General features: G+C 40.1%; 1 protein-coding gene across 1 annotated transcript in view; it reads right to left on the bottom strand.

The window, feature by feature from the left end:
* The window catches only part of PID1 (phosphotyrosine interaction domain containing 1), a gene marked incomplete at its 5' end in the record, with an annotated part of 87,126 nt that overhangs the window by 43,648 nt on the left and 16,957 nt on the right, over positions 1 to 26,521 (bottom strand). The window contains one exon of the mRNA XM_080624296.1: positions 9,135 to 9,281. Within this exon, the coding sequence (XP_080480422.1) occupies positions 9,135 to 9,281 (147 nt within the window). The remainder of the gene's footprint in view (positions 1 to 9,134; positions 9,282 to 26,521) is intronic.

Here is a 26,521-nt window from a genome sequence, read left to right as displayed (position 1 = left end):
GAAATACTATAGAAGTACAAACGACACACAGCAAAGAGCTGAGCATTCACTAGTACACAGTGCCTGGCCTCCTTGGTACCTCACAAGTTTCCCAATTGCTTTTACAAGCAAGGGTGAAATTCAGGAATGGCCAGGGCTCATTCTTAACCATGTCTCAGGGAGCATTTTTAATTCCAATATATTTGCATTTTACACTGTGTTCTTTGAATGTCTATCACTATCTCTTCCATAACTAATTGAAATATAAACTGTTAGTGCCTTGTTTTACATTAAGAGTTTTGATTTAGATTGCTTCTGCTGATAAATACCATTTGCTAACAAAACTGAGGGCTCATGACTTCCAATTCAAGCTTTTGTTGAATCAAAGGCAACTAATAACATCAAAGCTCTGAAGCCAAAGGAAATGCTTTATTCCAGTCAAAGGAATAAAGGGATTTCAAAGTCAAAGGGATTTCTGTTTATGCTAAGAAGCCTTTTTCCCAGGCTCCATATCATGTATCATCACCCATTTTGTTCACTGGGAATCACTGCATCCAGTACAGAGGCAGAACTACAGGGATAAGAAGAAATGTACACAGTGGTTTTGCAAGCGATACAACACATGTACTGAAGGGAAGAGTAAAGCAATAATAAGCTAACGGATGCTCTGATTTTTTATTTCCTTGAGCTTTTGAACAGGTTTTTGTTGTTTAGGGGATTATTTTCTGCACCCTAATTACAAGGAAAATGGGCTTGAACATATATCTGAGCAAAGTCTGGCTCACATCGTGCAACATTTCTGGTCCTATTTCTTCATGCAAGGCAGCAGTGAACAAAGGAAGCCAGGGACCCTGGGCCTTGCTCCCAGGAACAGCTGAGAAGAACCCCGACACACTAACTGGCAGAACCTGGGGAGGGACCTCTCTTCCCTGGGTACTGGTCTGGACATCGTCTGCATGGTCCACAACAATTAGAAGCCTTCCTACCCAGCCCAAGGAGTAGGGATCACAATCCTGCAGTCCTCCTGGGAGTGTGTGCACATACACATGGAGGAATATTTTCGTTGTACATCCCTCTTGAAGCAAATCCAAGGGGAACCACATGGAGAAGACCCTGTACCCAGGGTAGTTCAAGCCCTGTGCTGGACACCAACATGTAGGGCAGCTCCCAGAAATTCTCCTGTCCTCTCTGTCACCAGCACTCTCCTCCCAAGGTGACAGTCTTATTCTTTCTATGGAACTCTTTAAAATGGTTTGAGACACACATTTTTAATAAAGATCCAAAAGTAAACAGAAATAGGTAAAACTGCTTTCCTTTAATTAATATACATATATTCAGAGCAAAATTATTCCACCATATGTAGAAAACGGTCACGTACTTTCTCCTATAAAGGTAGTTAAAGCAGAAGCATGAAGCTGACTGAAATACATGACCATTTTTAGTTGGGATGTAAGAACCTCCTGAATAACAAGATGCCCTTTACTTGAACCATGGCTTGAAAAATGTCACTGGTGCAAATGCTAAGAGAAAAAAATACCACCAACATATCTGACAGGACATAACTTCCACCATTCTCAGAACACTTTAGTTTTCGAATGCCACTTAATCAGTAAGCAAATAAAATTGTGCCAAAATACATCGAACACAGCACAACTGAATACTGCAAAAAATCTTATTTGAAGCAGGCTCAGTTTAAGATTAATTCAATTGCTTTAGCCAATTCATATTCTCCATTAAAGACTCCTGGACTTCAGGAAATGAAGCATTATGATGCTTTACATTCTCCACTTGCATCTACCCTTCATTTTTCTATTAGTTCCACTGCACGCATTTAAAGTATAAATCCTCACTGACATAAATGGGTTTTCCATGCATGTAATAAAAAAAAAAATCATATGCAAGAGAGATCCTCTCTGAAGCTGAAAGCTGAGAGCAGCCACTGCCAAACACCATGAAGTGTGTGCTGCCTGAGGGGGGGGTGTCTGCTGTCCTGCATGGCTACATCCCACCGTGCTCACAATGGAGCCCACAGCAAAGCTCTCATTAACTTCACAGGTGCAGAACAGGACCTTACCGTACAGTCACATGAAATCAGCACATGCAACTCTCCATTTTCAACATCAGAACAAGACTCAGCCAAATCGTCTAAAACAGCCTGGGATACAGTCGTGTGTAAGGCTTCTGCAAGCAGCTTACACTTCTCTAGCTTCAGCATTATGCTGCTATGTTTTTATTATGGGTTTTTTCCATAATACTACATCAAGAAAAAGTAAATGATTCTCCATCTTCACATGGCATACTTCTTGGGGCATGAGTTTATTTAATGCACTTCACTTTTAGAAAACACATACATAAAACCTCTGTATCTCTCACCAATGAGCACTATATCTAAATATACTGAAGATACTAAGATTTGTCCCAAGGAAGAGTTCACATGTGTCCTTTTGGTTCATTTGATGAGGGGAGAAAGAAGCAGAAAAACAAGCTCTCAATTCACAGTACTAAATATGTAATGCTTAAGGATAATAGCAGAAGGCCCTTAATGAGGCAAGAAGAAAACAAGCTCTGTGCTTCACACTCACATTAAACATGGTGGAAAACAGTAGACTGGAGAGTGATGGTACAGTTTATCTTGTCTCACTTGTTTAATTTGTCTCCCTTGTTTCCTTATTAAAGTTAATGGCTATCTTAATATTACACGCTTACAAAATGGTAATAAAGACCAGCCATCTAGATGGACTTGTATTTACAGCTGGATAAACTACACTCAAAACAATCGTTCCTGATGAGCCTATAGCTGCAATGAGAACATTTTTAATAAGGTTCATAAGGATAAAGTGAGGCAGGTTTAAGAATATGTGCAGTGTCCAACCAGCTATGGTTTCAGTAGCCAACATAGCAATAAATGCTCAAGAGCAGTAGGTTTTTTAAATTACTTACGGAAATTTCAGTAAAACGCTAGATTGCTAACTACCAAATGACTACTGTCATTTGGAGTTCCCCATCTCAGAAAGTCTTAGAGCACATTTTCAGCCCTTTTGAGCCAACAGGACAGTACAAACAGGAAAGAGCACCTTGGTCTCTGAGTATTTCAATTGGAAACAACATTATCTTTGCATTAATTTTGACTTAATCAGTATCAAGACACAAAAAAGCAAACTGCACCCAGTAACAGTGCAGCAGTGGGGAGCCATTTGCATAATCTTCAGATGGCCAGAGCAAAAATCTGGGGTTCGAGGACCAGTGAAGGGGAAGAGGCATGAGGCTGCAGTTGGCACCACCAAAACCACACTGTGTCAGCTTCTGGCTGCATGAAACTGAGAGGATGGTGCACCAATTTGGGCATTTTCTGAAAGTTGAGGGGCCTCCATGCCCTAGAGATGGGGAGCACACTGTCACCTGAAAGCTAAAACAATAATGTATTTGGCCACTGCCATGGCTGAGCTGATTAGGATGGGACACAAGTGGCACAGGTTGCATAGGACAGAAATGCTGGGCAAAACAACTTGGAGAAGTCTCCTCTGGAGGAAAATAAAAATCAAACAAAACCATCAAGCCAAAACACAAAGAAAAACAGTCTAAGTTTTAAAAGTGCAATGACAAGTAAGAGCAGCAACACAGCATTAATAAGTGCTGCAGAGGCATCTGGGGTAGAGTAGAAATGGGGTATTTTGCAAGCATATGGTAAGAGACAGTCCCACTGCAAGGCCTTTGCAATCAAAATTAACAAGGCAGAAAACCAAAAATAAGCAGCAAGATCTGAGCAGACGTTATTCCTAAATGAACCTCTTACACAAGGAATTAGAAACAGGCCTAGCAGGGCAATTTTAAGACAATATTTTATTTATTTAATAAGTATCCCAATAAAAAACATTTTATTTCTACGGATCATAACCAGCCCATGATCAGTATTACTCACTATTCATCCTATAAATTCATTAATTGCTTTTCCTGTGCAGACTAGCTTTCAGTCTCTGCTACCCCGGTGTAAATTCTGTTGCTCAAAGCATCTTGAGACAGTTTCACGTGCACAGTTTTACCAGTAGGGCCCACAGTTGATACATACATTGGGTCTAACGGTGAAAGTTACTTTTGAGAAAAGAAGAAAAATAGAAGAAAGACAGAGACACAAAAAGGAAAATGAAAACTCCTGCCAGAGGCCAGCAAGGCCAGAAGAGCAGCAACAAGGATAGGCTCACCCAGCGGCTTTGGTGAAAGGGCACAGACATACAACTGGAGGGCAGGCTGCAGGAAGGCAGGTGCAGCCCCTTGGCATTGCACAGGTTAAGGCCCCTCAGGCACTGCCCAGCTCTCCCAGAAAACACCCCAAATCCAGTTAATAGGTTGACACAGGTACAACATCAGGTGTGTCCCAGAGTTGCAATAGTCAAGCTCTGTGCTTAACTGCTGACACTGCACTGTGCCAAGGAAGCCCAGTTGTGGCCGTGGCCCCTTCCTGCTGTACAGACCTCGAATGAACCCTACCATAAATACCACGCTGCAGCAAGGTTAGTAGAGGAACAATTTTAATTTTGAGTGAAGCAACTGAGCTATTCTGAAAGACCAAGCTCCATTTATATTATTTCTTGGCTATTTTTTAAGTCTCTATCAATGTGGGCAAGGCTTGATTTTAAAATGCCAGTAGCACTCTAATGTCACTTACACAAATTGCTAAAAAAGATTTCCATCAATCTTCAACTAAGATACACTATCACAGAAATTTCAACATCATACCTTCCACAAAGCCTGAGTTAACAATCTCACCATCTCAATCCAGTAAGACAGGCAAGCAATGAGTACCATGCCTGCAAACACTGTATCATTAATATATGTTTTCCCATTTAACAAAAGCTTAGTCTTAAGAATGCAATTACTTGGCAGTGTTTACTCTCCTTTCATCTCAGCCTTCCAGCTGCTGAGAAAAGCTTGTCCACTGGTGGGAACTGGAGGAATAAGATCGCCTAACCCAGGTGGATAAGAACAAGGTAGTGATTATTCAGCACTGACTTCACTTTGAACAGCCTTCCAATAGAAAGATTAAAAAAAAATTCTATGAGAAGTTAAACCTATGACACCACTTCAAAAATCACAGGCAGCATTTTTAACCTCTGTCCTTTCATATTACTGCAGCAGTGCTGGAAAAGCTACAGCAGAAGAGGGAGAGTCATTTAGGCAGTTCTCTTCATGCCACCACCATAGCCCAAAGGGACAGAAATCAAGAAACATTAGAATCAGTATAAACCGATTAGGACATTAAGGAAGAATAAACCACACAGAACTTAAACCAAATCTGTTAAAAGGCACAGAGAAAGCACACATTTCTGAGCAGAGAGCAACTTATTTTTTGGAGATACTCCAGGTTTTCAGTTTCCATATGGTTGTTCTTAGTGTTGTGATAAGGGAAGAGGGTTTCCAGCTGAAACACAAGAGTGCACAACATCTGACATGAAAGACCTACAAGCGGGACAGCCACAGTCTAATCAAAATCCTCAAGATCTAAACAAGAATAAACACATTTCTACATACACGTATATAAATCACAGTCATGCCTTTATACAGAAACATGCTCTATTTAAATAAAAACAAATTAGGAACCAGCTAGTAAGAACAAAATACTTATTCTCACTCCTTTTTGTCCTTCCCCAGCAATGGGTGGTTTAGCTTAAGCTGATACTTGCCATTCACAAGTATACAATTAGCCAGTTGGGTTTTATCATTCTTCAGAGCAGCTACTGACCTTAACACTTGATGCTCTAGCATTCACAAATGCCACATCCATTGCAGGGAAGAGGCAGGATGCAAGTGGGTGCTCAACTGCGGCTGCCAGAGATGACAACCCTGTGGGTACTGCATCCCACTGCCCTGCTCCAGTGGTCTCAGCTGGAGGAGGATGAGAAGCTGTGGTTTCTCTGGGGCCAGACCTAGGTCTCACCTAACATACACCATGGCTCAGACAAAAGCAAATTACTCCTCAGGAAAAACTCAGAGTCCAAATGCTTTATTGTACCCAGAAATCCTGCTCTGTTTTAAGCTGTCTGCTGTGCACTCACACCAGAGTGCAGAGCTGTTGCTCCCTGTTCACAAACAGGACTGGTGGGGAAAGGAAAGGAAGGAAGGCAAGAAGGTGCCCTTTGGGAACTACAGCCTTTGAGTCAACTCCTGTCTCACTGCAGAACCAGCACCACAAACCCCAACACATGTGCACCTAAGGCTCTGTGCTGCAATTCAGTGCCAATATTGCCTATTTGTCCTTTTACTGAAATCATGCCCACAAGTCTAGAAGGGTGGGAACAGTGACAGCAGAGCCAGTCCAAGCAGGCAGTTGTAGATGAGCAGTAACAGAAGAAACAAGTCTTTAGCCTCCTACTGTAAGGAAAAAGATATTTTTAGGAAACATGATGGTAACAAAGTTGCATTGGATCTGGAATTGGACAGGAAAGAAAAGCTCTCCAAATTTCTCAATTATTTAACTTTCCAAATTTTGTGGGGCTTCCCCCTAGACTACTTCAAACAAGACATTAAAACAACCCCATTCAATTGAAGAATGAGATTGGATCTCAGCAGCAAAGTTTTGTTTCTTTGGATTCAGCAGCTAACACCAAATGAAAGAGCAAAGAGAAGCCGGTCTCACAGTGGAAGGAAAACGAAAAGAGCAATTGCATAAGAAAACCAATGCCCAGACCTCTGAGCAGCAAAGCAATTGCATGTGTCAAATTCCCATAACAAGATGGTGCCAGCTGAGGCTTATGTTAAAACTGTGCAATAAAATTAGATGTCTGGAGCCTCTGTCAGAAGAATGATGCTATCTCATTAATGGGATTACATTGAAAAATTGGAGGGATTTCAGTCAAGAGGAATAAAACGATTAAGGATCAAAAGAGTGTGACTCATGAAAGAAAGCGAAAACTGAACACTGTGCTCTTGCCTGAAAAGCCCATGTCTCAGAACCGAAGAGGCTCAGTGGTAGCAGCCTTGGTGACACCACAGCATCTCCCCCTCCCTTACACCTGGAATAACAGTGTAGATCAGACCCCACCGAGTGAAAACTCATATTATGAAATACTGGCTTTGTTATGGTAACATTATTATTGTATCAGTCGGCAAGAAACTAATAAGCAGAGGGAAAAGAGGAGAAGGCAGCTAATTACTTATAAACAGCTGGAGGATTCAGGCCCCATAAGAGAATATATTTTGACAAAGAAAAAATAAAGCCGGGGGGAGGGAGAAAGAGATTGCAACTAGAGACGCTGGGTAAAATCAGAGCCTTTCAGTTAATGACTGGAGAGGATTTCTTAGCCAAAGGAGCAATATACATGCAGAATCATCCTCCCAAGGCATTTCCCACTGCATATCACAACTGCTGAATCATCTGAAGAGGGTTGGCCACCACCCCAAAAACACCACTGTGAGACTCCAGCACTGGCAGGGGTGAACTAGCTACCGGGGAAGGGAAAGTGAAACAGTGCAAGCAGGAAAAGGGGAGTGTGGTGGTGGCAGATGTTCCTAGTCACCACTATGCTACATCACAGGAAAAATAAATGAATAAGTAAAAGAGATCTCTAAATATAGAATGAGATTCTCTTCACTGAGGGGTTCAACATCTCTCTGCAATCCATCTTTTCCAGTTGAAGAACTGTAGGTTAAGTAAAAAGATTCATTTAACTTCTACACACATTCACAGAGATAAACTGATTTCAGAAAGTATTATTATGTCTGAACTCTCACTAGGGGTGAAAACCAGCTACTTTGTGATCCATTTTTTTATGATAGCTAATATTCTCTACAAATTCATTAAGTGCCAACATAAAGGACAAAAGACATCACCATGGAAGAGCAGATGATATGAACTACCATACAAAGCGTATTAGGGTCACTTGCCCCGCATTCCTCTGCGTCAGCACAGGGCAGAACTGCTTCAACACCCAGCAGCGGTCTGTTTCTTGGCTACTGTGACAGGCAAAAATTCAAACAAAAATGACACTTCCCAAGAAGAAGCTTTGCTGAGGAAGTGCCCAAGCAAAGCCCTTCCTTCACAGCATGCACACAGCCCCTGCTATCCGCACAGTATGCCAAGAGAAGCAGGGAAACACACCAAACACACCAGGAATCAATTTCTTCAACCCCATCTCACCCACATCATATCCTCCAACAAGGAAAAGTGCACATGCAGGCATGTGTGTATACACACTGGCAGGCGAGGGAGTTAGGACATTTAGTTGAACTTCGGACCTTTTCCAGTGCACATACCATCAGGCAACTGCTCTTCTACAGCTGACACTTTACAGAGCAGTGGAGGCTGAAGCCCAGTCCCCTCCATTTTCACTAAGACAAGGGCCATTTTCACCTGTCAAGGGCAGGTGGATATTCCCTACAACTGACAGCTGGGCTGGGTGAAGACGACTCGGCTGTCAAGCCCCAGCTCAGTCTGCAAGGCTGCCCATGGCTCTGCAAGGCTAAGTGAGCTCTGCCACCAAGGAAAATGGCTCCAAGAAAAGATGCAAACAAAGCAGATTTGTTCGGTATTTCCATATGGTTTCTTACCACAGAAGAACATACTCAAGGCTCTTAATCCATTAAACTTTAAAGAGCAGCTTTTTCAGAAGCTGTGCTGTAACGTAACTGGACAAATTCAAATTGTTGCTTAACCAAATCAGGGTCCAAGTTTCCTTCCCATGCCTTTTTCTATTTCTTAAAAAAAAAAAAAAGCAAACAAAACCCCACAAAAACCAAAAAACATTAAACTAAGCTCAAGTTTTAAGCTGCAACCCTATTTCAGTAGGTATATACCTCTGTTAGTACAGATTGCTAAATGCAAATACACAGCATTTGGCCTTCATCTCCCATCTCAGCACTAGCATTTATAAAAACAATGGCAGTGTTTATAACAAGCAATGTTCATTGCACGCTGTTAGAAATCCTCTATAATTTGCATTGTGCCACATAACTCAAAACTTTTTATCCTGAAGCCCAAAATTTCTGGTCAGAAATACCAAATAACTTTTCTGATTTGAAACTTTATAGTACTAGTAGCAGTTAATGGGGTTTTCAGAACAACACGAGGGACCATGTTGGTTACTTCGGGTTCTTTAGAGCCCTCACACGCACACAGGACATCTCCAAGTGGTCTTATTCCTTAACATTATACTCCCAAGTACCTTGCATCCAGTGTGACTCCGGGTCTTCGTGAGCGGAGTTGTGGTGCACAGCTCAATGGCTTCTGGCTCATGGAAGATCACTGTCGGAAGAGGTTCTTTCCGAAGAGTTAGGACATTCAACTTAGTCTTTAACATGGTCTGAAAGTGCTAAACAGAAAGAAAAGCAATTATCTCCAGTTCTAGTGCGGAAAAGTGAGAGTTAACAGTTGGACATGTCTGCATGTTTCATTTGCTGTTCAGTGTCTTGGAGGTTTCCACGGGGAGAGTTAAAGTTTTATAATGTAAGACAGTGAACATACAGTATTACTATTAGCGACGTGAAGACTGTTCTTAATAATATATATATACACACACATACACACAAAAAAAATAAGATGATTCTTAGAATCCATGTATGTCCCAAAAAGGGTCTAAATTCAACCTCTGATCACTCCCAGGCATATTATAAAACTGTTCATAGACCTAGTTCCTCTACTAATGACCATATCGAGGAAAGAACAGGGGATCAAAGACCATTCAAAGAACTATGGATTCATCTATTCTTATTTTCTTTCCTCTGTACTTAAATCTCATTCCACTGACCTTTGCAGATGTTATTGTTCCCACTGAGTTGAATGCCTCATCGGTTTGCCTTTAGCATGTGAATTTTAAATTCTCTTCCTTTGTAAGCAATAGTTCCTCTAGTCTCCAATGTAAATGCCACTACTGGTATTAATAAATAAATATAATTCAAAACTTGTCACTGCCTATAATACACAAGAAATAACTCCCCAGGCTTGGGTGAAGAACTATCCAAGTGGACAGGAATGGCACTGAAAGAAAAGTTTTTCAGCAAATGCTTAGAGTGATGAAAGCCAGCCCTTGAAATATTTCCAAATCAATTTTGTGGAACCAGAGTCACAGAGATTTTTCAACATTTAGATGTTTCTTTGAACTGATCTTCATTTGAGAAACTGAACATTTGCACTTGCTACTATGTATCTTAGGAGGAAAATACGCAGATATGAAGGAAATCAATGTAGTATTCACAGCTAGTAACATACTACAGCACTGTCTAAAGAAATGTGCATTTATTAAAGCTTCATAATTTAACTTTTAGAAATCAGGAGTTATTAGACATATGTGCAATGACTCCAGATCACTTTCATCAAAACCAAAACATTTGTTCAGTCTTCTGATGGGAGATTCTTAACTTGTTTTGCAGTCACCCCTTTCCTCAACAAGGCAGACAAACACTACAGTGTCTGGCTTGCAGACAGAGATGCTAAGTGATTTCCCAGAACTGTACAAGAAGTCTCTATCAGAGCTAGAAAATCAACTCAGGTCCTTGCTTTTCAGTTCTATGCCTTAAGTGAGTAAAGTATGTATTAAATATTTTATTTATACACAGAGGATGAATCAACTATTTAGATACTATGCTGGTTTCATCTGGATTTTTGTAGATTCAAGTATTCCACTGAAAATGTGTGAGATTTTCTTGGAAAAAGCTTCCAACTTAAGTCATAAATACTTTACCATTAGCTAACTGAAAGCCTATTAATACACTTCTAAACAATTTAATCCTTAGCTCATCAGTATTTACGTGTAATAATTATTATGATACTGGATCCACAGCACCTTAAAGACTCTCATAAGCATATTCAAAGCATAAACACTAACAGCCTGTGAAAATAGTACGTTTTCCTACCTCACGCATGAAGTTACAGCCTGTTAGAGAATACTTTATGTTCTCTGTCGTGTTTGTGAAAGCATTCAAGTTTCGATCCCAGTGAAAAGATCTACTTATATTATTTTTCATCTGGCTCATATTACATTTTATCCCATTCACTCTCTCCTGAACACAGCTCCAACAAAAGACTACTCCATTTAAGATAATTATACATTAAAGAATATTTGTTGACACATGTTTCTGAAGATAACAGCACTTTGCCAGCCAGGATTACTAAATTTACTGACAAAACCTATTTAATTTAAACCTTTCAGTTGCAATTAACAGCCTTTTGTTCTGAATTTTTGGTGAAGTTGTTAGCAAAGGCTAAACAACAGAAAACCAGATGTGATGAGTGTAAAGCAAGCTTAAAGTCTGAGATACTGAGTTTGAAGTAGCATTGCTGATTACCAACCACAGCACTGGGCTTGCTGGTCCCATGAACTAATCATTGTCTACTACAACTGTAGCCCTCTCTATTAGCGTGACTTGCTTTTATACATAGGCTGTAAGTCTGTGCTAACTTCCTGAAGAAGTGGTATTTCTTGAGGAGAAAAGGCAGAAGGAGAGGGTGCTGGAGACCTGCCGTGCCCAGGTCATGGCAATTCTCCATCTGTAATTGGTCTCTTTTCAAGCATGGGGAAATGCTATGTCCAAGGTCATCTGCTGCCTTGGGCATGCAGGTGTTGGGAGAGGAAGGCAGAAGTGGAAAATTTAATAGATGTATTTTTAACCTGAAGTTGTCTTATTTTGCTGGTGGATAATTTTGGATCAAAGCAGAGATAATGGTCACAAATATCAGGTTGAAGAAGATCCTGTCTCAGCATTTTTCTCCCTCCCTCCATACTGAAAGAGCTCCATTTCCCTAGATGATCTGTTTACAGAGGTTCTCAAATAAAGAACTCTGCTTCCATTAGATACTCAATAGATGGAAAAAACTCCGTTTAGCTCCTCTGATCACTAAGCTTGGATCTCCAAAGTGGTGGTTCTCTTCTGCTAGCATCAATATCAACTTCAGTGTGATTACTGAGAGAGAGAACACAATTTGACCAAAACCAAGGAAAACTATAACAACGAGCTACTTTTTTTCATGTTGTAACAACCACATATACAGGCTTAAACAAGGAAAAGACTTCTCTCTGCCTTACAAAGGCAATTCAATACTTGTATGAGCAGCAAGTTGGAGTGGTTGGGTGCCAAAAACACTAGAGCACAATTGGCAGCAAACAGATAATTAGTTGCCAGAGAAGTGCAGGATGGATTGGGGTTGGACACAGAAATAGCCTTTTGCTTTGGACTGCATGGCTAGCGCAGACAGCAGTGTGCTCCCTGCACACAGGTCATATGATAGCTGCCATAAGAAACTCAAGCCAGAAGACATCACGCAGTGAGCCCCCAAATAAGCAAGTTATTTAAACACATGCCTAACTTTCACTATGTGAGCAGCCCCAGTAAAGCACACGTGGGTAGTCAATGGGATTATTCATGTGCTTTACGCCAAGAACAGGATAAAGTGCTTCGCTCAACCCATTTCTTAGTTTCCACTCCAAACTGGCACCTCCCGCGGAAACTGTTGGCAAATGCTGACCTATAACAGTAGCCAATGTATTTTTTGAGAAGATGCATTAGCTCTCTGCTGCTGTGAACCCAGAATATTTCTTGAAAGTGCTTTAAGTTCACTAAGCTCTTGAAAAGCATGACTTCGGCAATTCACTGAAAAAAGGTTCAGGGAACATTATACTGTTCACATGTTATGTGCCAGAACTACTGGGTTCATTTGGTAGAGCTTATACTGAAAATCATCAAAAGCAGGTATTCTTAACTGACATGACTATAACAACAATTCAAAACTGCACATCATTCATCCTTTTATCTATTTAGATGGTGCTACTGATACACACTTCACATTTGAAAGATGCAAGGAGCAACGTAACAGTAAGAAACTGGCAGCAAGTTTCAAAATTCCTTGAGCAAACAAAAATACTTTAATTACCAATGAAAGGACGAGAGCTGTAATTAGTATTGTATTTTCCTATTTGCTGAACATGAAATAATTCAAAGTAATATTTGCTGAACATGGAATAATTCAGAGTACAATTTAAGCAAAGCCCCTAATAACATTGGAAAATTATCCTAATAAAAAAAACCCCATTGTTTTGCTTTTTCAAGGATTCACGTTCCATCATTATCTTTTGCTTAGTTTATCAGTTTTAATGGCATTCTCTCCCTCTATATTTTCTTTTATAGAAGAAAACTGAAGGGTGTATAACTGGTAGCCCAAACCCACAGCAGGCCAAGACTCTCACTACAGAGGTTATACTTGTCTTCTTTGCGACCTTCAAAGTCAAAATGAAATCAATTTTCAATGAAAATGCTGTCATCACTAACCCTCTTAGCCACAGGTTAATTGAACACAAGAATCAAGATTTCTAAATTGCTTTCAATTTATACTTTGTTTTCAGCTCAACAGTCACACACTAACTCTAGATTACCTATTTCACAACATTCAGTTTTCAAATTTCAGGTGCTATATATTTAGTTCAGGCAAATTTCTATCGCTAAAACTAAAAATTAACAACATCTGGGTTTTGGTTAAGTTTGTCAGCAAAAATGCAGTCACTGTCATAGTTCAGGCCAAATGTCTTGGAGAAAACAACTGTGATTCCATACAATTAAACATGCTTTGGAAAAGTATGCACTGACAATTTGTAATAATAATGCTTAATACTTCTGCCAAATTCTTCATCTTCAGGTCTTAACTAAACAGTCACTGCTGTTCACAATATTGACTACTCAGCAGCCAAGACTGGACCCAGTGGATCTTTTAATCTTCATGATGGAAATAAAAACTCAAATTCAATAAATTTAAGAAAGGCTTATATATTGAACGTGAATATAAAAATAAATGTCAAGAAAGAGGGGAAACGTAATCTGTAATCCAGCAATAGCGGATGACCAAAATGAACACAGTTTGCAGGCTAATCGGGCTGTGATATTGTGAACCTAACAGTCTTCAGCACCTTTCAGGACAAGACCTCAGCCCCCATTATCTCTTAACATCAGCATTACAACCAAGAGAAAACTCCATAAACTGGCATAATTGTTCCCAGATATGACCTGTATGTGGCCAAATTTTGCCAAAGACACACACTGAGTGCAAACCCCAAAAGGATACTATGTTGACTTGTGAAAATCAGTTATTCTAATACTTCAAAGCCTCTGAAAGAGCAGTTTGCCAGAATGAGAAGCAATTGTCTGGGCAACTCACCCTTCTACAGCACCTACAAAGGACTTCCCAGGTGAAATCCACATTGAAGCATCAGCAAGAGATCAGTCCCCAGCAAATAACCTCTATAATTTACTACTTCAGTGCAAGTACTTCCTCTGCCTTTGAAATCCATTTAGCTCTGGACTGAAACCAAAATTTTTCACCAGCATCCCACAGCAGCCTAGGAGAAAGTGAAAGACACAATCAAGTGCAATGAACTGCTAGAGAATTCTAGAAAGTCCAAATGTCCCTTTTCTCCTGTTCCCAGTGGAATTTGACTACCAGTGTATCCAGTCTGTAGTTACAAGACCACTCTCTTACTCATGATCAGAGATGACAACATAGCAGTGCTTTAGTAATATGGTTACATCATCAGTGACATGAGCACAGCTGTGATCCAAGGACCACGCTATCCCAAGCCCAAGAATTCTGACACATACGAAAACCGATCCATTTCAAGGCTTTGTTTTGTTTAAAGCAAATGTTATCCAGTATAGATGTCACATCTGATCCATTTCTTGTTAATAAACTATGGCAAATACAGTTTAAATACTTTCCCTCCCTCATATTTTTTTACTGTATTTATTCCTAACTGGCAGTTCATAAAACACGGTACTGAACACTACAATAAAACCCTCTATAGAGGGGATGGAAGCACCTATCAGAGTCAGAAATCATCCCATCAGCCACCTGCTCTATAACACAAAACTGACTGGCATGCACGAATCCAAGATCACGTCAAGACTCTTTATACTCAAGCAGATCTGAACCCAAGTAATCTTGAAACCAATCCAGCTCCAGAAATCTGGTTATAAAAAGTTTATCTCATCTAGCATGTCGAGAGCTGTATTTTGCCAGCCTATCAAACCCAATCTCTTCAATCTCTTTCAGGTAACAGATGCTATTTAAGTGAAAAAGCAGATAATTATGTCTGAAATTATGTCTCTCAATCACAACAAAATGGCAACAGGCACAACGGTAAGACAGACTTGTCTGCAAACAACCTGTGACACATTCTGGAAGTAGAGGAACTTGGGCAGGCCCATGGCACAACTCGGCACAACTCGGTACGTCTGCACAGTTGTACATCAGAACTGAACCAGTGCTTGCCACCATTTCTCCCCTCATGTCCCCCTGCTCCTACTAACCCTCACCAGATAGCATAGAAGAGAGATCAGAGGGGTCAGAGGGAGAGTTTTGGCACAGAAAAAAAGTAATCACATTTGCAAGGGTAAACTCAAATCCGTATGACCAAGCAGAAAACAGTATCAGAGCAAGCAAGGTCCAAGACTGGGGAAAGCGCCAGGAGAGGCAGCACCCAACTGGCTGCAAGCAACGCTGACTACTACCAGGCACAGAGACCCTCCTGGACTTCTTTTGCCATTATTGAACATAACAAGGCATTGAGGACAAAGCTTTGATGGAAAAAACAATAATATACAGAAAAAAACAGATAGATGAAAGGAAGGGGGACTCTGAAGACAGAAAAGCATAACAAGGACACAGGGAACCTTATTAGAATTGCAAGCCCAAATGCAGTGTATGGTACAGATGAAATCGAAAGCAGCTGGGTGTCAAAAAGCCTTTCAGCAAAGATGCTACTGGATCTTTGCATGCAAGTATGAGAGTTATTCCATCTCACTAAAATACCATTTTCTTGAGGAATATTCTTCTTCCTGCACTGATAAGATGTATCTCTTAAAAACACACCACTGTGAAGATTTCACAAATAAAACTTGCACTCGCTATCAACAGGCCTGATCACACAGCTGCCTTTATGATGATGCTCGCATTGCCTTGTTTTCTTACAAGTTTAAAGAATTTCTGTTTCCTCACAATTTAATTCATGTGAAACGTTTTGTTCTCAGACCCTGTGTACTTTGAGTTTGCACTGGCTGGATGCCTCCGTTCTGTTGCCAAGCTTATGCGATTCCAATCAGCAGGATCACTGCCCAAACAAAACACAATCCCAGATACAAACACCCTCCAAACTGCAGGGAACTTCAGAGCCAGATGAGATTTTCATGACTGATCCTCTAACATCTCTCTACACTCAGCCACACTAAACCCTCTGACCTAAGCAAATCTGAATATACAGGATATTCAGAGACTAGTTCCCCATTTAGCCATAATAGCTCAAAACCTGAAGTCCCATTACAGAGATTCACATTCAAGTAAGGAGAAGTCAGTATTTCAGGACACTCATAATTGCGAATATAAAATAGTATCTCCCTAAAATGTCTTTGGAGGAGGTAAAAGAAGTCACAGCACTACAATAAAAAGTTCTCTGATCAATCTCTATGTTACAGTACCTAAATTCCCAGTCCATTATTTCCGTAGTAATTAGGCATATGGATGGAACATGAACATCTAAATACGTTGCTCGGATTTGGACTTTTACAGTTTATTATCTTCTGATGACTGTTAAATACATTTTTAAATGAGTTGTAGTTTCCCAAGTCTGATGTTCATGGCATATATTTTATACCAGAATATTATTTTTTTTTAGCATCAATAGAAATAAAGCATAATGATTTTCACCAATGTATCAACTGAACTGCTCTCATAAATAATTGCTTCCCAAGCTTTTGGCCCCAGAAATCAGTGTTAACTCTCAAATTCTAGTAACTTTGTCACAACTGAACCAGCTCCCATGCCACCCAAACCCAATTAAGATAGCTTTGTTGTGTATTTTATTAAATGCAATCATTGTAAATATCATTTATACTTGCAGTAACAACTGCCTTTTTCTTCCATCCCATCCCTGATGATGTTGGTTTTCAAACTACATTGAGAAGTTCAGCAACCAAAATCTGCCTGGGAAGCACAGCTTCATTACACAGCACTAAAGGAAGCTAAAGTCATCCCCATTATCTGCTGTTCATCTTCTCATCACCAGAGCAGCAATACCTCCCCAAAAGCTTGTGTCTGTATGCAAGCTTGGAATTTTAAAGTAGGTTACAATTTCAAAAGTACCAGTATGCCAGAATTTCTCTGTGCAAGCAGAGGTATTTATTAGCCCCAGCATTTTTCAGGACAAATGGGCAGTCAAGACACAAGCCCAAGATAAGACAAATGGTTAACACAAAAAACAAACAAACAAAAAAAAAGAGTGGAAATAAATTAGAAATGGGAACCAACAAGAAGAAAAAGAACAAAATAGGACACGCAGCAGCACAGATATGTCAAGTTCATTCACTTTCATTTTGAGCTGACCCCTCAGCTGCTTTCCAGCATATTCTTCCCCTAGCATGAGTTTCCAGTAGATGTATTATTTGGTGTAGTTGGCCCAATATTAAAACAATGGAATCCTGCAGCATGAAGGCGGCTGTTGCGTTTTCAATTTGCTCTTGGAGGCTTTCCAATAATTTCTGTGTCAGAGGATGCTTTAAAAAGTTCTTTCTCCTCACTCTGTGCCTGGCAGAGCAAGCCCATCTCATACAATACCTGCCAGACAGCAGCAGCATTCCCCAATACAGCCCTTTCAAAACCAGCATTTCACTCTCTCACTCTTCTTCAGTTTTTGCCATGAATCAGTAACTTGTTTAGTTATGTAGTTCAGTGACCTCTCTCTTCCCTTTCTAAGATGTGTTCTCTGAGACTGGATGACACAGGTGCCTGTTACAAACAGGGAATTTATATCGATTATTTGCTAGAGGTATCATTGTGCCAAATACTACGCAGAAACAAAAGGTAAAAATTCTGGAAAAAAGAAAAATTAAAAAGAAAAGAAAGAAAAAAGCTGCGTATTGCTTAAATATAAACCAAATTAACTTCTGGTCTAATGAATTACTCTATTTACAACTATAAGGTAATAAGAATCCACTCCTTCCTCGAAAGCCATCCATTTTATCACTGACCTCTTTGATGCTGATTTATAGCACTGCCTTTTCCAGGTCTGAAACACCTCCAGGATTTAAGCCCAGCATTCCTGAGGGTCTCAGAGAAGGGGTCCTCCTACTTCCCACAGACACAAGCCATCTCTAAGTGAACAGATCTACTTCGTCAGCAAGTCAGCCATTTTGGAAAGCTTCCATCAGCGTGCATCCCTCCAAAACCTTGCAGAAAGCAAAGAAGCCTGATGGTTTCAGTCTTCCCTCTCTCCACACATCGCCATGAGCACCATCAGCACATGCTCCAGAGCATCTCCAGAGGAACTATGATTGGTCAGCACTGCTATTGCATCACATGTACCTTCCCAAGGACACTTTCCCAGCCCTAACTACACTCACAGGCATTTAATATCCTGCAGTATTACTCCTTTCGTGCCTCCACCAGCAAATTATTCAGCATGAGAAAACTCTGCCAGGATTTATGTTTATGCAAACCTTTGAGCAGGTGATGCAAACTACAGAAAAAAATTAGGTCCCACTGTAATGCAACTGCATAACCCCTATTCCCAGGGGGACTTCACACAGCAGGTCTTTCCACTACTCAAAGCTGTGAATAAGAGTAGCTCATGAGAGAGCCTACATCAGGAATGAGGAAGCCTATAGAAAGTGATCAAAAATACTCTTCTACAAAGCATCTCATTAATTCAGCAAAGCTCAAGAGTTGGATAATTGACAGGATTTGTACCAAGAAACCTTTACAAAAGAAAATCAAACCAACTCATTTACATTCCTGATTCTCCTGCAACTACCTTACTGGTTAAACTGAGCCAAAGCAGCCAGATGCAAAAATCACTCTCTTTTTTCCAGTGCAGAATGAGTCAAGTAAAGTGGCTGAGGACAGCATTGCCCTTTGCTGGGGCTAAGCTAAGGCACCCATGGACAGGACAGCCCTCTCATATCCACATCCTCCAGTTATAGAGGTTAAACCTGCATGGTGTTTTCAAGGTTTTTCAAAGTAATTAAGCTTTTCTGATGTTTCCATTTTTCTGATTTTCAAAGGAGAAGTTCCTTAGTGCTTGGCAAGAAGGAAGAATAAGCTTCCAAGTTCCCGCAATTTAAGTGCCCAAACCCAGACGTACTCAGAAACTCCCGCTTTTTCGGAGGTAAAACCTCAGTTTCTTCTTCTTTACTTGTCAGCAAAGTCCATACAATTTTGCAGAAGCTTAACTAATCCCTCAGCTGAGTATAAAGTTTCAAAATGGTAGTGCTTATATGCATGTATTCATATCTAGAGTTCTTAGAATGAAGAAAAAAACCAAACCAAAACAAAAGCAAATCCCTCCAGAAAATAAATAAAATATGCACCATGAGATTCAACCAGATGCCCTTACTCCCCCGAGGCATGGTTAATATACTATCTGCCACTACATATGGGACTAATTAAAAAGAGCTAGCTCCTCACACAGGCGCTGCAGCGTCACTCTGGAGGAATCCACAATTGGTTAAACAAACTGAAATAATTCCACTTTGGAAACATGTGCTCATTCATAACTAAATCTCAGTTTTTAGGAATCCCGTATGCCATGAAAAAGCCCATCCCTGCTTCCACAGAAATCTGTGGCAAAACAAATCTGAAGATCAACAGGAACAGAACTACCCTCATCTTTACTGCTGCTTTACATGTGCTACCTACATGAAGAATTACTTTTCAGCGTACTAACTTAATTGCTATTTCAGTCTTATAATTGAGTCAGCAATGAAATGAGGAGCATCAAATGATGGAGATGTTAAACTGTTTAACTGCAGAAAACAGAAGAGCTCAACACTAAGTGTTGTCTTGCAGCAAGACCAGCAAAATTGGAAGGCTTCAGGCCTATACAAGCATTATCATTCAATCTCCTTACGTTATGAAAGTTACTTCCTTTTTTTCTAGTAATTATACTCTCACTTTTGTCCAATCTGCTCGAAACTTTGTTCAACACAGCAATGACTTGCAAATTTTCCACACAGAAAACAGCCGCAGAATAAACAATCCCCCAGAGCAACAGAGGAACATCCTTTTACTCAGTACAGCCTCAACTTTTTTTCCCCTCCATTGATTGCTGACCACCTTAAATACCATCCATTCTCAGCCACTTTACAATTTAAATAACTTTGTATTGAAAAAAAGCAAGTTTGGCTCAACTTCGAGAAATGAAGTTGCAGGAGAAACAGAAATGTAAATGGGAGGTGGTTTTACTATTATTGTTATTATTATTATTATTATTATTATTTATTATTAAATGTTTCCTGGTGCAAACCTTGTCAATTACTGTAAACAATATTTTAACATTGTTTCAGGCTTAGGAGAAATTAAATAATACAGAATATCAACATCCAGGAAAAAGGGCCTGGGCTCTTAAGGCCCTGAACTTCTCTAGATGCAGATCTAACGTATGTTCCTGTATACATGATCGAAGTATTCTGAATAGCCATGACATCTACGGTCTCCACTATATCTGCGTTGTGCAGCTAGTTAAACAGATGTGAAAGAACCAACAAAATCAATAAAAATGAACTGCCTGCCCAGCATTTCCCCACTGTCTTCTTCCCTTGTCCCATTCTATTTAACTTAGAAGCTTTACTGATGTGGTTATTCCAACATCTCTCAAAGCACACAGGGCTGTAATTCTACAGGAGATGTCAACAAGGTGGCTTTTATCAAACTTGATGCATCTGAAATATAAATTATTTACCCTGAAAGAGGAGAGAGCGAAAGAATTTAGGGGGCTCTAATAAAATATTGAAGTATTTAATTTTGTGAATGCCAATTAGTCATTCCTCTGGGGAAAAAAAAAGTTTCAAGACTAATGTTTCTTTTAATTATCAAAAACCATGTATTTGGCTGAAAAAAACCACACAACTGTGATGCAAAAATGTTTGAGCAGCTTTACAAATTCAGTCCTCTATAATTACACCAAGACTGTTAAAAATTTTACTTTGACAATCACCACCACAAGTAATTGTCAAAATAAATCCAGTCGATTACCAGGCAAAAATGTGTCTTCTACAGCTTAATCTTGTGACAATGTTTTTTACAGCATGCCTCTGCCCAGATTTGTAGCTTTTGTTATTTACATTCTGACCACTAAGCATAAGGGTTATCAACATTATAATTGAATTTTTTATACTTTCTTATAGCTATTTGCATATATAATGGCCATACAGGTCTGAAAATCTGCAAGCTGAACTAAGTTATGTCAATGACAGTAATATGGCCAAAAAGCAGGGTGAGGGGAAGCCCAAGAGCAAATACGAGGCAGATGGATTCAGTATGAAATTCCCATGCCACTTATTAGCCAGACACAATTCTGTAACGGAAGAAGAATACGTAGAAGACTTTTTAAGAGAATGGGTCATGTTTCCTTCCACAAATACTTCTAGGAGAACTAACTGTCTAGCTCATAGGATTTATTCCTGTTCCCTACCTTTGCAAAGCAAGGATCATTTAGGAAGCAATTAAAGTAAATACCAACCCCTGAGCTAGGATCATCCAGGCCAATTACTCAGATGGAGCACCACCATCATAAAGGAACTGCACTAGAGGGCTTCTCTCAGTAAAGCTATGTGGTATACAGGGAACAACGCAACAGCTACACAAGACTTCTGCCTCATCACCACTCACTTCCATCAGATTTCATTTTCACTTCCATCAGCTGCTGAGATCTTCAAGACTGCCCACTGCAAAGCATCTCTACCTACACGTTAGTCAAGAACACTCAGCACAAAACGCTCCATGTCGGCACAAAATCAGGCTTTGCTTTTAGGTCTCCACTTGGGAAGTCAGAGGGCAGTCAGAGCTCAATGCCCAAAATGAACATTTCTCTTCCTGAGGGCTGATTCTGAGCTAGATGACAGAGGGCTGTTTTCTTGCTTTCCAAGCATTACCATTATTTACAAAAAAGTAAAAGTGTGACATTTCAATCCAGCAACAAAGCTTGAAACAGATAACCTCAGAAGTAGAAAGTCTGGGCAAACTGTTAACTGAAGTCACAGAATCTGAGAGGGGACTTTAACTCCATGTTAATTTATTACCGCTAATTCTGCTCTGACCTTTAATCCAACTACATTATTTTCAGTCTTAGATGGCTTTAAGGAGAAGAAGGTTTCCTTGTTTGATTTTTATTCAATTTTGGATCCCAGGTTCTCTGCCTTGAACAGATTTTCAAATGACGTTAGAAAATCCTCTGAAATAACATCCGCCAAGTTTTGCATGCACAGCTATTTGCACAAGCCAATTCTACAGTTTTACAAGACAATCAGCTAGATAAACATGTCTGCTCCATTCTGAGCAGCCGACGAGTGCAGGAGACCTTTGATCATTCAACAAAGCCTGTTCCCTCCTGGGTACAATCCAGCAACCACCATAACTGAAGTGTTCCAAGTTTTGCTTTTTCCCATCTTTTAATGCTTGTTGGATATCACATGCACTTCAGTGTCATACACACTACAATGAGCATAACAGAGAAAAATCACAGGTTGAAGAGCTACAGTATCTCCCTGCAGCAACAGGAACACAAGCTACCAACATTTTCTGTTGTTCAAGCCTGGCAAGTTTATGCAGTAGTTATCCATCAAGGATGAAGTTTTGACTGTGGCACAACACAAAATCTGTAAGTGCATCTGCCTAAACACTGATTTTTAACAAGAATTAATTTGTTGAAATAAAGGTTAGAAATTATTTGAAAACCATAATAATCCATGCAGTGCTCCAGCACTAATATAAAGACTAAAAGGAAACCAGCTTCAACCTGCAAATGAAACAGGGCTGTGGTTATAATCTATTTTCTCTGAGGCATCTGTAGAAAAGTGATTAGTTCCAACTCCTGCCCTACGACACAAGCACTTCCACTTTCATGTTTTATCACCATTATAGACAGAAATTAACAGATTCTGGTCGCTATCACTGATATTCCCAACCCAGCAGAGTAAAGCTGCTTTTGAAGCAGATTTGGGATTGCCTTTTCTGCTTACATGGTAGACAAATCACAAATGCACTCTACTGTGAAGCTGACAATATTTAATAGTGTTTAATGGTGCAGTATGTATCTGAGTGGGAAAAGGGTGCAAGCATCTATCTAGAAAACAAACTAGTTCATCAGCTCTAGTACAGTTTCCCTCTTGCCTTCCTCCCTGAATGCATGCTGCCATATTGGACAATGGGAGTAACATGCAAATAAATAGCAGTATTTATTTGCTAAAACCATCTCAGACAAGACAATTTTGGTGAAGAAACAGGAGAAAATTTTGAAAACGGCATAAGCAATACATGCACAATTAAAGAAATAACACACAGGATGCAGGGCTAAATCTCAGGCTAACTTTGCAGGGCTACCTACGGCAACCCATGCCACCTGCCCTAGGCTGCATAAAAAACTCCCAGGGTGTTGCTGCCCCATAGTAGGTTAGATTGTAAATAGCTCAAATGCCCCCTACAGCTGCTTCATCATCACGATCAATTGTCATAGGAGGTGGCTATCTTCAGCTTTATGTGTGCATACACAGCAGAAGGAACAAGAAATACAAGGCTCATTTTTCCCTAGCCCATTCAGTTTGGAAGAGATTCTTCTCCAGTTCGGCACACAAAGTGCTCTGGCTTCAGCCTCTTTTCTGTTTGGCACACAATCAGACTGTACTTAGAGGAAATCCAATGTTTCTATAAAAGTTGCATCTCAATATATTGTGTCTTACCTATCTTCCCTATCCATGTTCAAAGGGAGAGAACGCTGCATGGCTTCCAAATCCATTCCCATTTGAACACTACTTTCCATTTGTATATATTTCAACTTTCAAAACCACACTCAGTATGAAAAACAGCACAGCAAAGAAGCGAGGTTGTCTTACTGTATTATATTCACTTAATTTCTTAGAGAAGTCCTCCAGGCAAAGTTTTAATGTTAAAGCAATTCTTGCTTCATTTTAACCATCCACTGATGCAGAGCTGATAGCCCAGCTCATTAGAAAGTACAAGACACTATTTCAAAAAATGCCATAATTTATCAGGCAGAGGTTAGTCATGCCTCGCACAGCAGCCTGGATGCACACTACTAACTGTCTCTTACACTTTCCAAACCCACCTCTGAAGTCCCTCAATTTTGGTCTCAGCTGCCTATGGTGCATGAGGTCACATGACAAAGCTTCCTGCTACAGTGATAAAGACATCGTCTTCTACCTGCTGTTTTTCCAAGAGGCTTAGCTACATTTAAAAATGCATTAATTCCACTTGAGTGACAACCCTTTCTTCAGGTTAAGCATTTGCACCCATATATGCAGCTATAAAACTCATTACAGGAAGAACAGTTGAAGATAAATATTCCAATCTTTTTTTCTTTTTTTCTTTGAACCTTTATGATGTTTACATAGCATGAAAAGTCATACATTGGTTTGATTAAGGACTTGAGCCCAAAACAGTGACAGAGCTCTCACTTTGTGCTGCTGGACATTGGTTCTTGGTTAGTTGATTTGATATCCCACTGATTAGATCCCACATCCTAGCCATGCAAATTATAATAGACAAAGCAAGGAACAGTTAGTAACCTGGGAAGAGGTATAATCTAGTCCCCAAAGCACTCTTTTTCACTTCCCACAAGTACTCCCCAACATACAGGAGATACCAGACTTTGGACTCACATAATGTGGGAACGAAGCACCTCTCCTACCCATCAGTAAGTTTCTTTCCAAGAAAACAAGGATCAGAATGAAGTGGTAAACTCTTCCCAAGCCCTCATTAGAAAGGTGCATGCATGGGACCATATAACATACTGACAGCCAAATGATAATTCCTTCAGGAAACTCAAGTGGTGGCTCTGGTAAACTAGGCGCTACTCCCAAGCAAGACACTGCAAAATCAGAGTGCCTTCCTGATCCACATCGAGACTGCAAACATCATACTGTTTTGCTTACAGTTTTGTGATGCTTTCTGGAAGAAAACCTTATTTTTAACCTAAGCCCACTAGAAGGAGATTAACTGCCCTTAAAAAATAGTTAACAACCTCTTTGCTTGTTATCAAGTCACCCATACATATGCCAGATGAGCACTGTAGACAATACTAATGCATTAAATAAACACTACTGTTAAAATCCATAAGCCTACTTATTACTAGTTTGAGACATACAAATATCTACAGCTTATTTAGTTCAAGAATCCTTTGCTTTCAAAATGTCCATTCAGCAGCCTTGCCAGATACTGTTTCACAATACTACAGGCTCACTTATTCATAAACAAATCATTAACATTCTTGACATAAATCCATAGCGTACAACAAATCCCAGCTATGATAGTGTTTTACTACATTTGCCGTGCCCATCATGAATGGGAGTTCTGTTTTCACCAGAAAAAACACCCTCAACAAATAAAAGGCAAATTATTCCTGTGAGAAAACTGCCAGGATGAAATGCCTATGCACAGATTACAAACTAATTATCAAGTTTATAGAGTAATAGACCTGGTATTCAATCAGTGAAATGGGCTGCCACAATTTATTCAAGAAATTTTCTTGGTAGGACTCTAATAATTAAGAAAATCTGATAGCAAAATATGTCATTACAGACTTTAAAAATTTCCTCAGCTACAACGGGAACCTTTTATACATCCCTGGTTTTCCACACACCGGCACAAGAACCATCTGAAAAGATCCTTCTAAAGCCCTTCAGCATTCACTCACTGACAGGGGTTTATTTACAGCCCTGGATCGCAGGGCTTCACCCAAGCCCAGAAATGATCAAGGCCCACTTTTACACACATACATCACAGCTTAAATTAGACTAATTAAAATGAAGAGAATAGCTTAACCATGTATCAGGACCAGGCCGCTTATTCTCTCTGAAGATACTCTGCATAGATGGCAGCACTGAGCAATAGTTTAAATCACGGTTTCCCCCAAAATCATGGTCCACAGGTAAAACCTCTGCAGGTGCCACAAAAAAACCTCCATCACGCAGGCAGCATCCCCCTCACCAAGAGGCAAGGGGGGGGACAGAAGGACAGGATTCTCCGCCCAGGGCTGGTCTGCAGCAGGGGGGATGCTCCCACAGCACCTCCCAGGACAGACCAGGCATCCTCACACACCATGAGCCATTAGCAGCGGCTGTCTGCCAGCAAAGCTTCGGGAATCACGGGGTTAAACCCTCTACCCTTAATTCACTAACGCCTTCCTTACCATATTTAAAGAATTAAATGTCTCTCTGAATGGCCATATTTAAGTAATAAAAAATAGAGAGTGGGAGATAATTAGCTTTCTATAGATTCTTCACAAATGAGAAATGCTCACAAGAGCTGGACTTCTCCCTGGATTGACAAATATAAAGCAGACTGCCTTCTGTGCTGGCTGCCAGCTCAGCCCAGGAAATAAAAGATGTTTTCAATTCCAGAAAAGATACGTGTGCATTGAAACACTGAATACTTAGCAAGACCTCAGTCCTGCAAGAAATCAGACCCTCACTTACCATGCAGGGCACAGGCCTGTGGGCACTGGTGGCTGCTCACAGTAGGTAAAAATACACATATGACTGAAGTTTTGCAGCAATGAGACCTTTGTTA

Source organism: Psittacula echo (genome assembly GCF_963264785.1).
Source record: "Psittacula echo genome assembly, chromosome: 7".
Lineage (NCBI taxonomy): Eukaryota > Metazoa > Chordata > Aves > Psittaciformes > Psittacidae > Psittacula > Psittacula echo.
The sequence above is the reverse complement of the archived record's forward strand: the minus strand, read 5'-3'. Positions and strand labels throughout refer to the sequence as shown.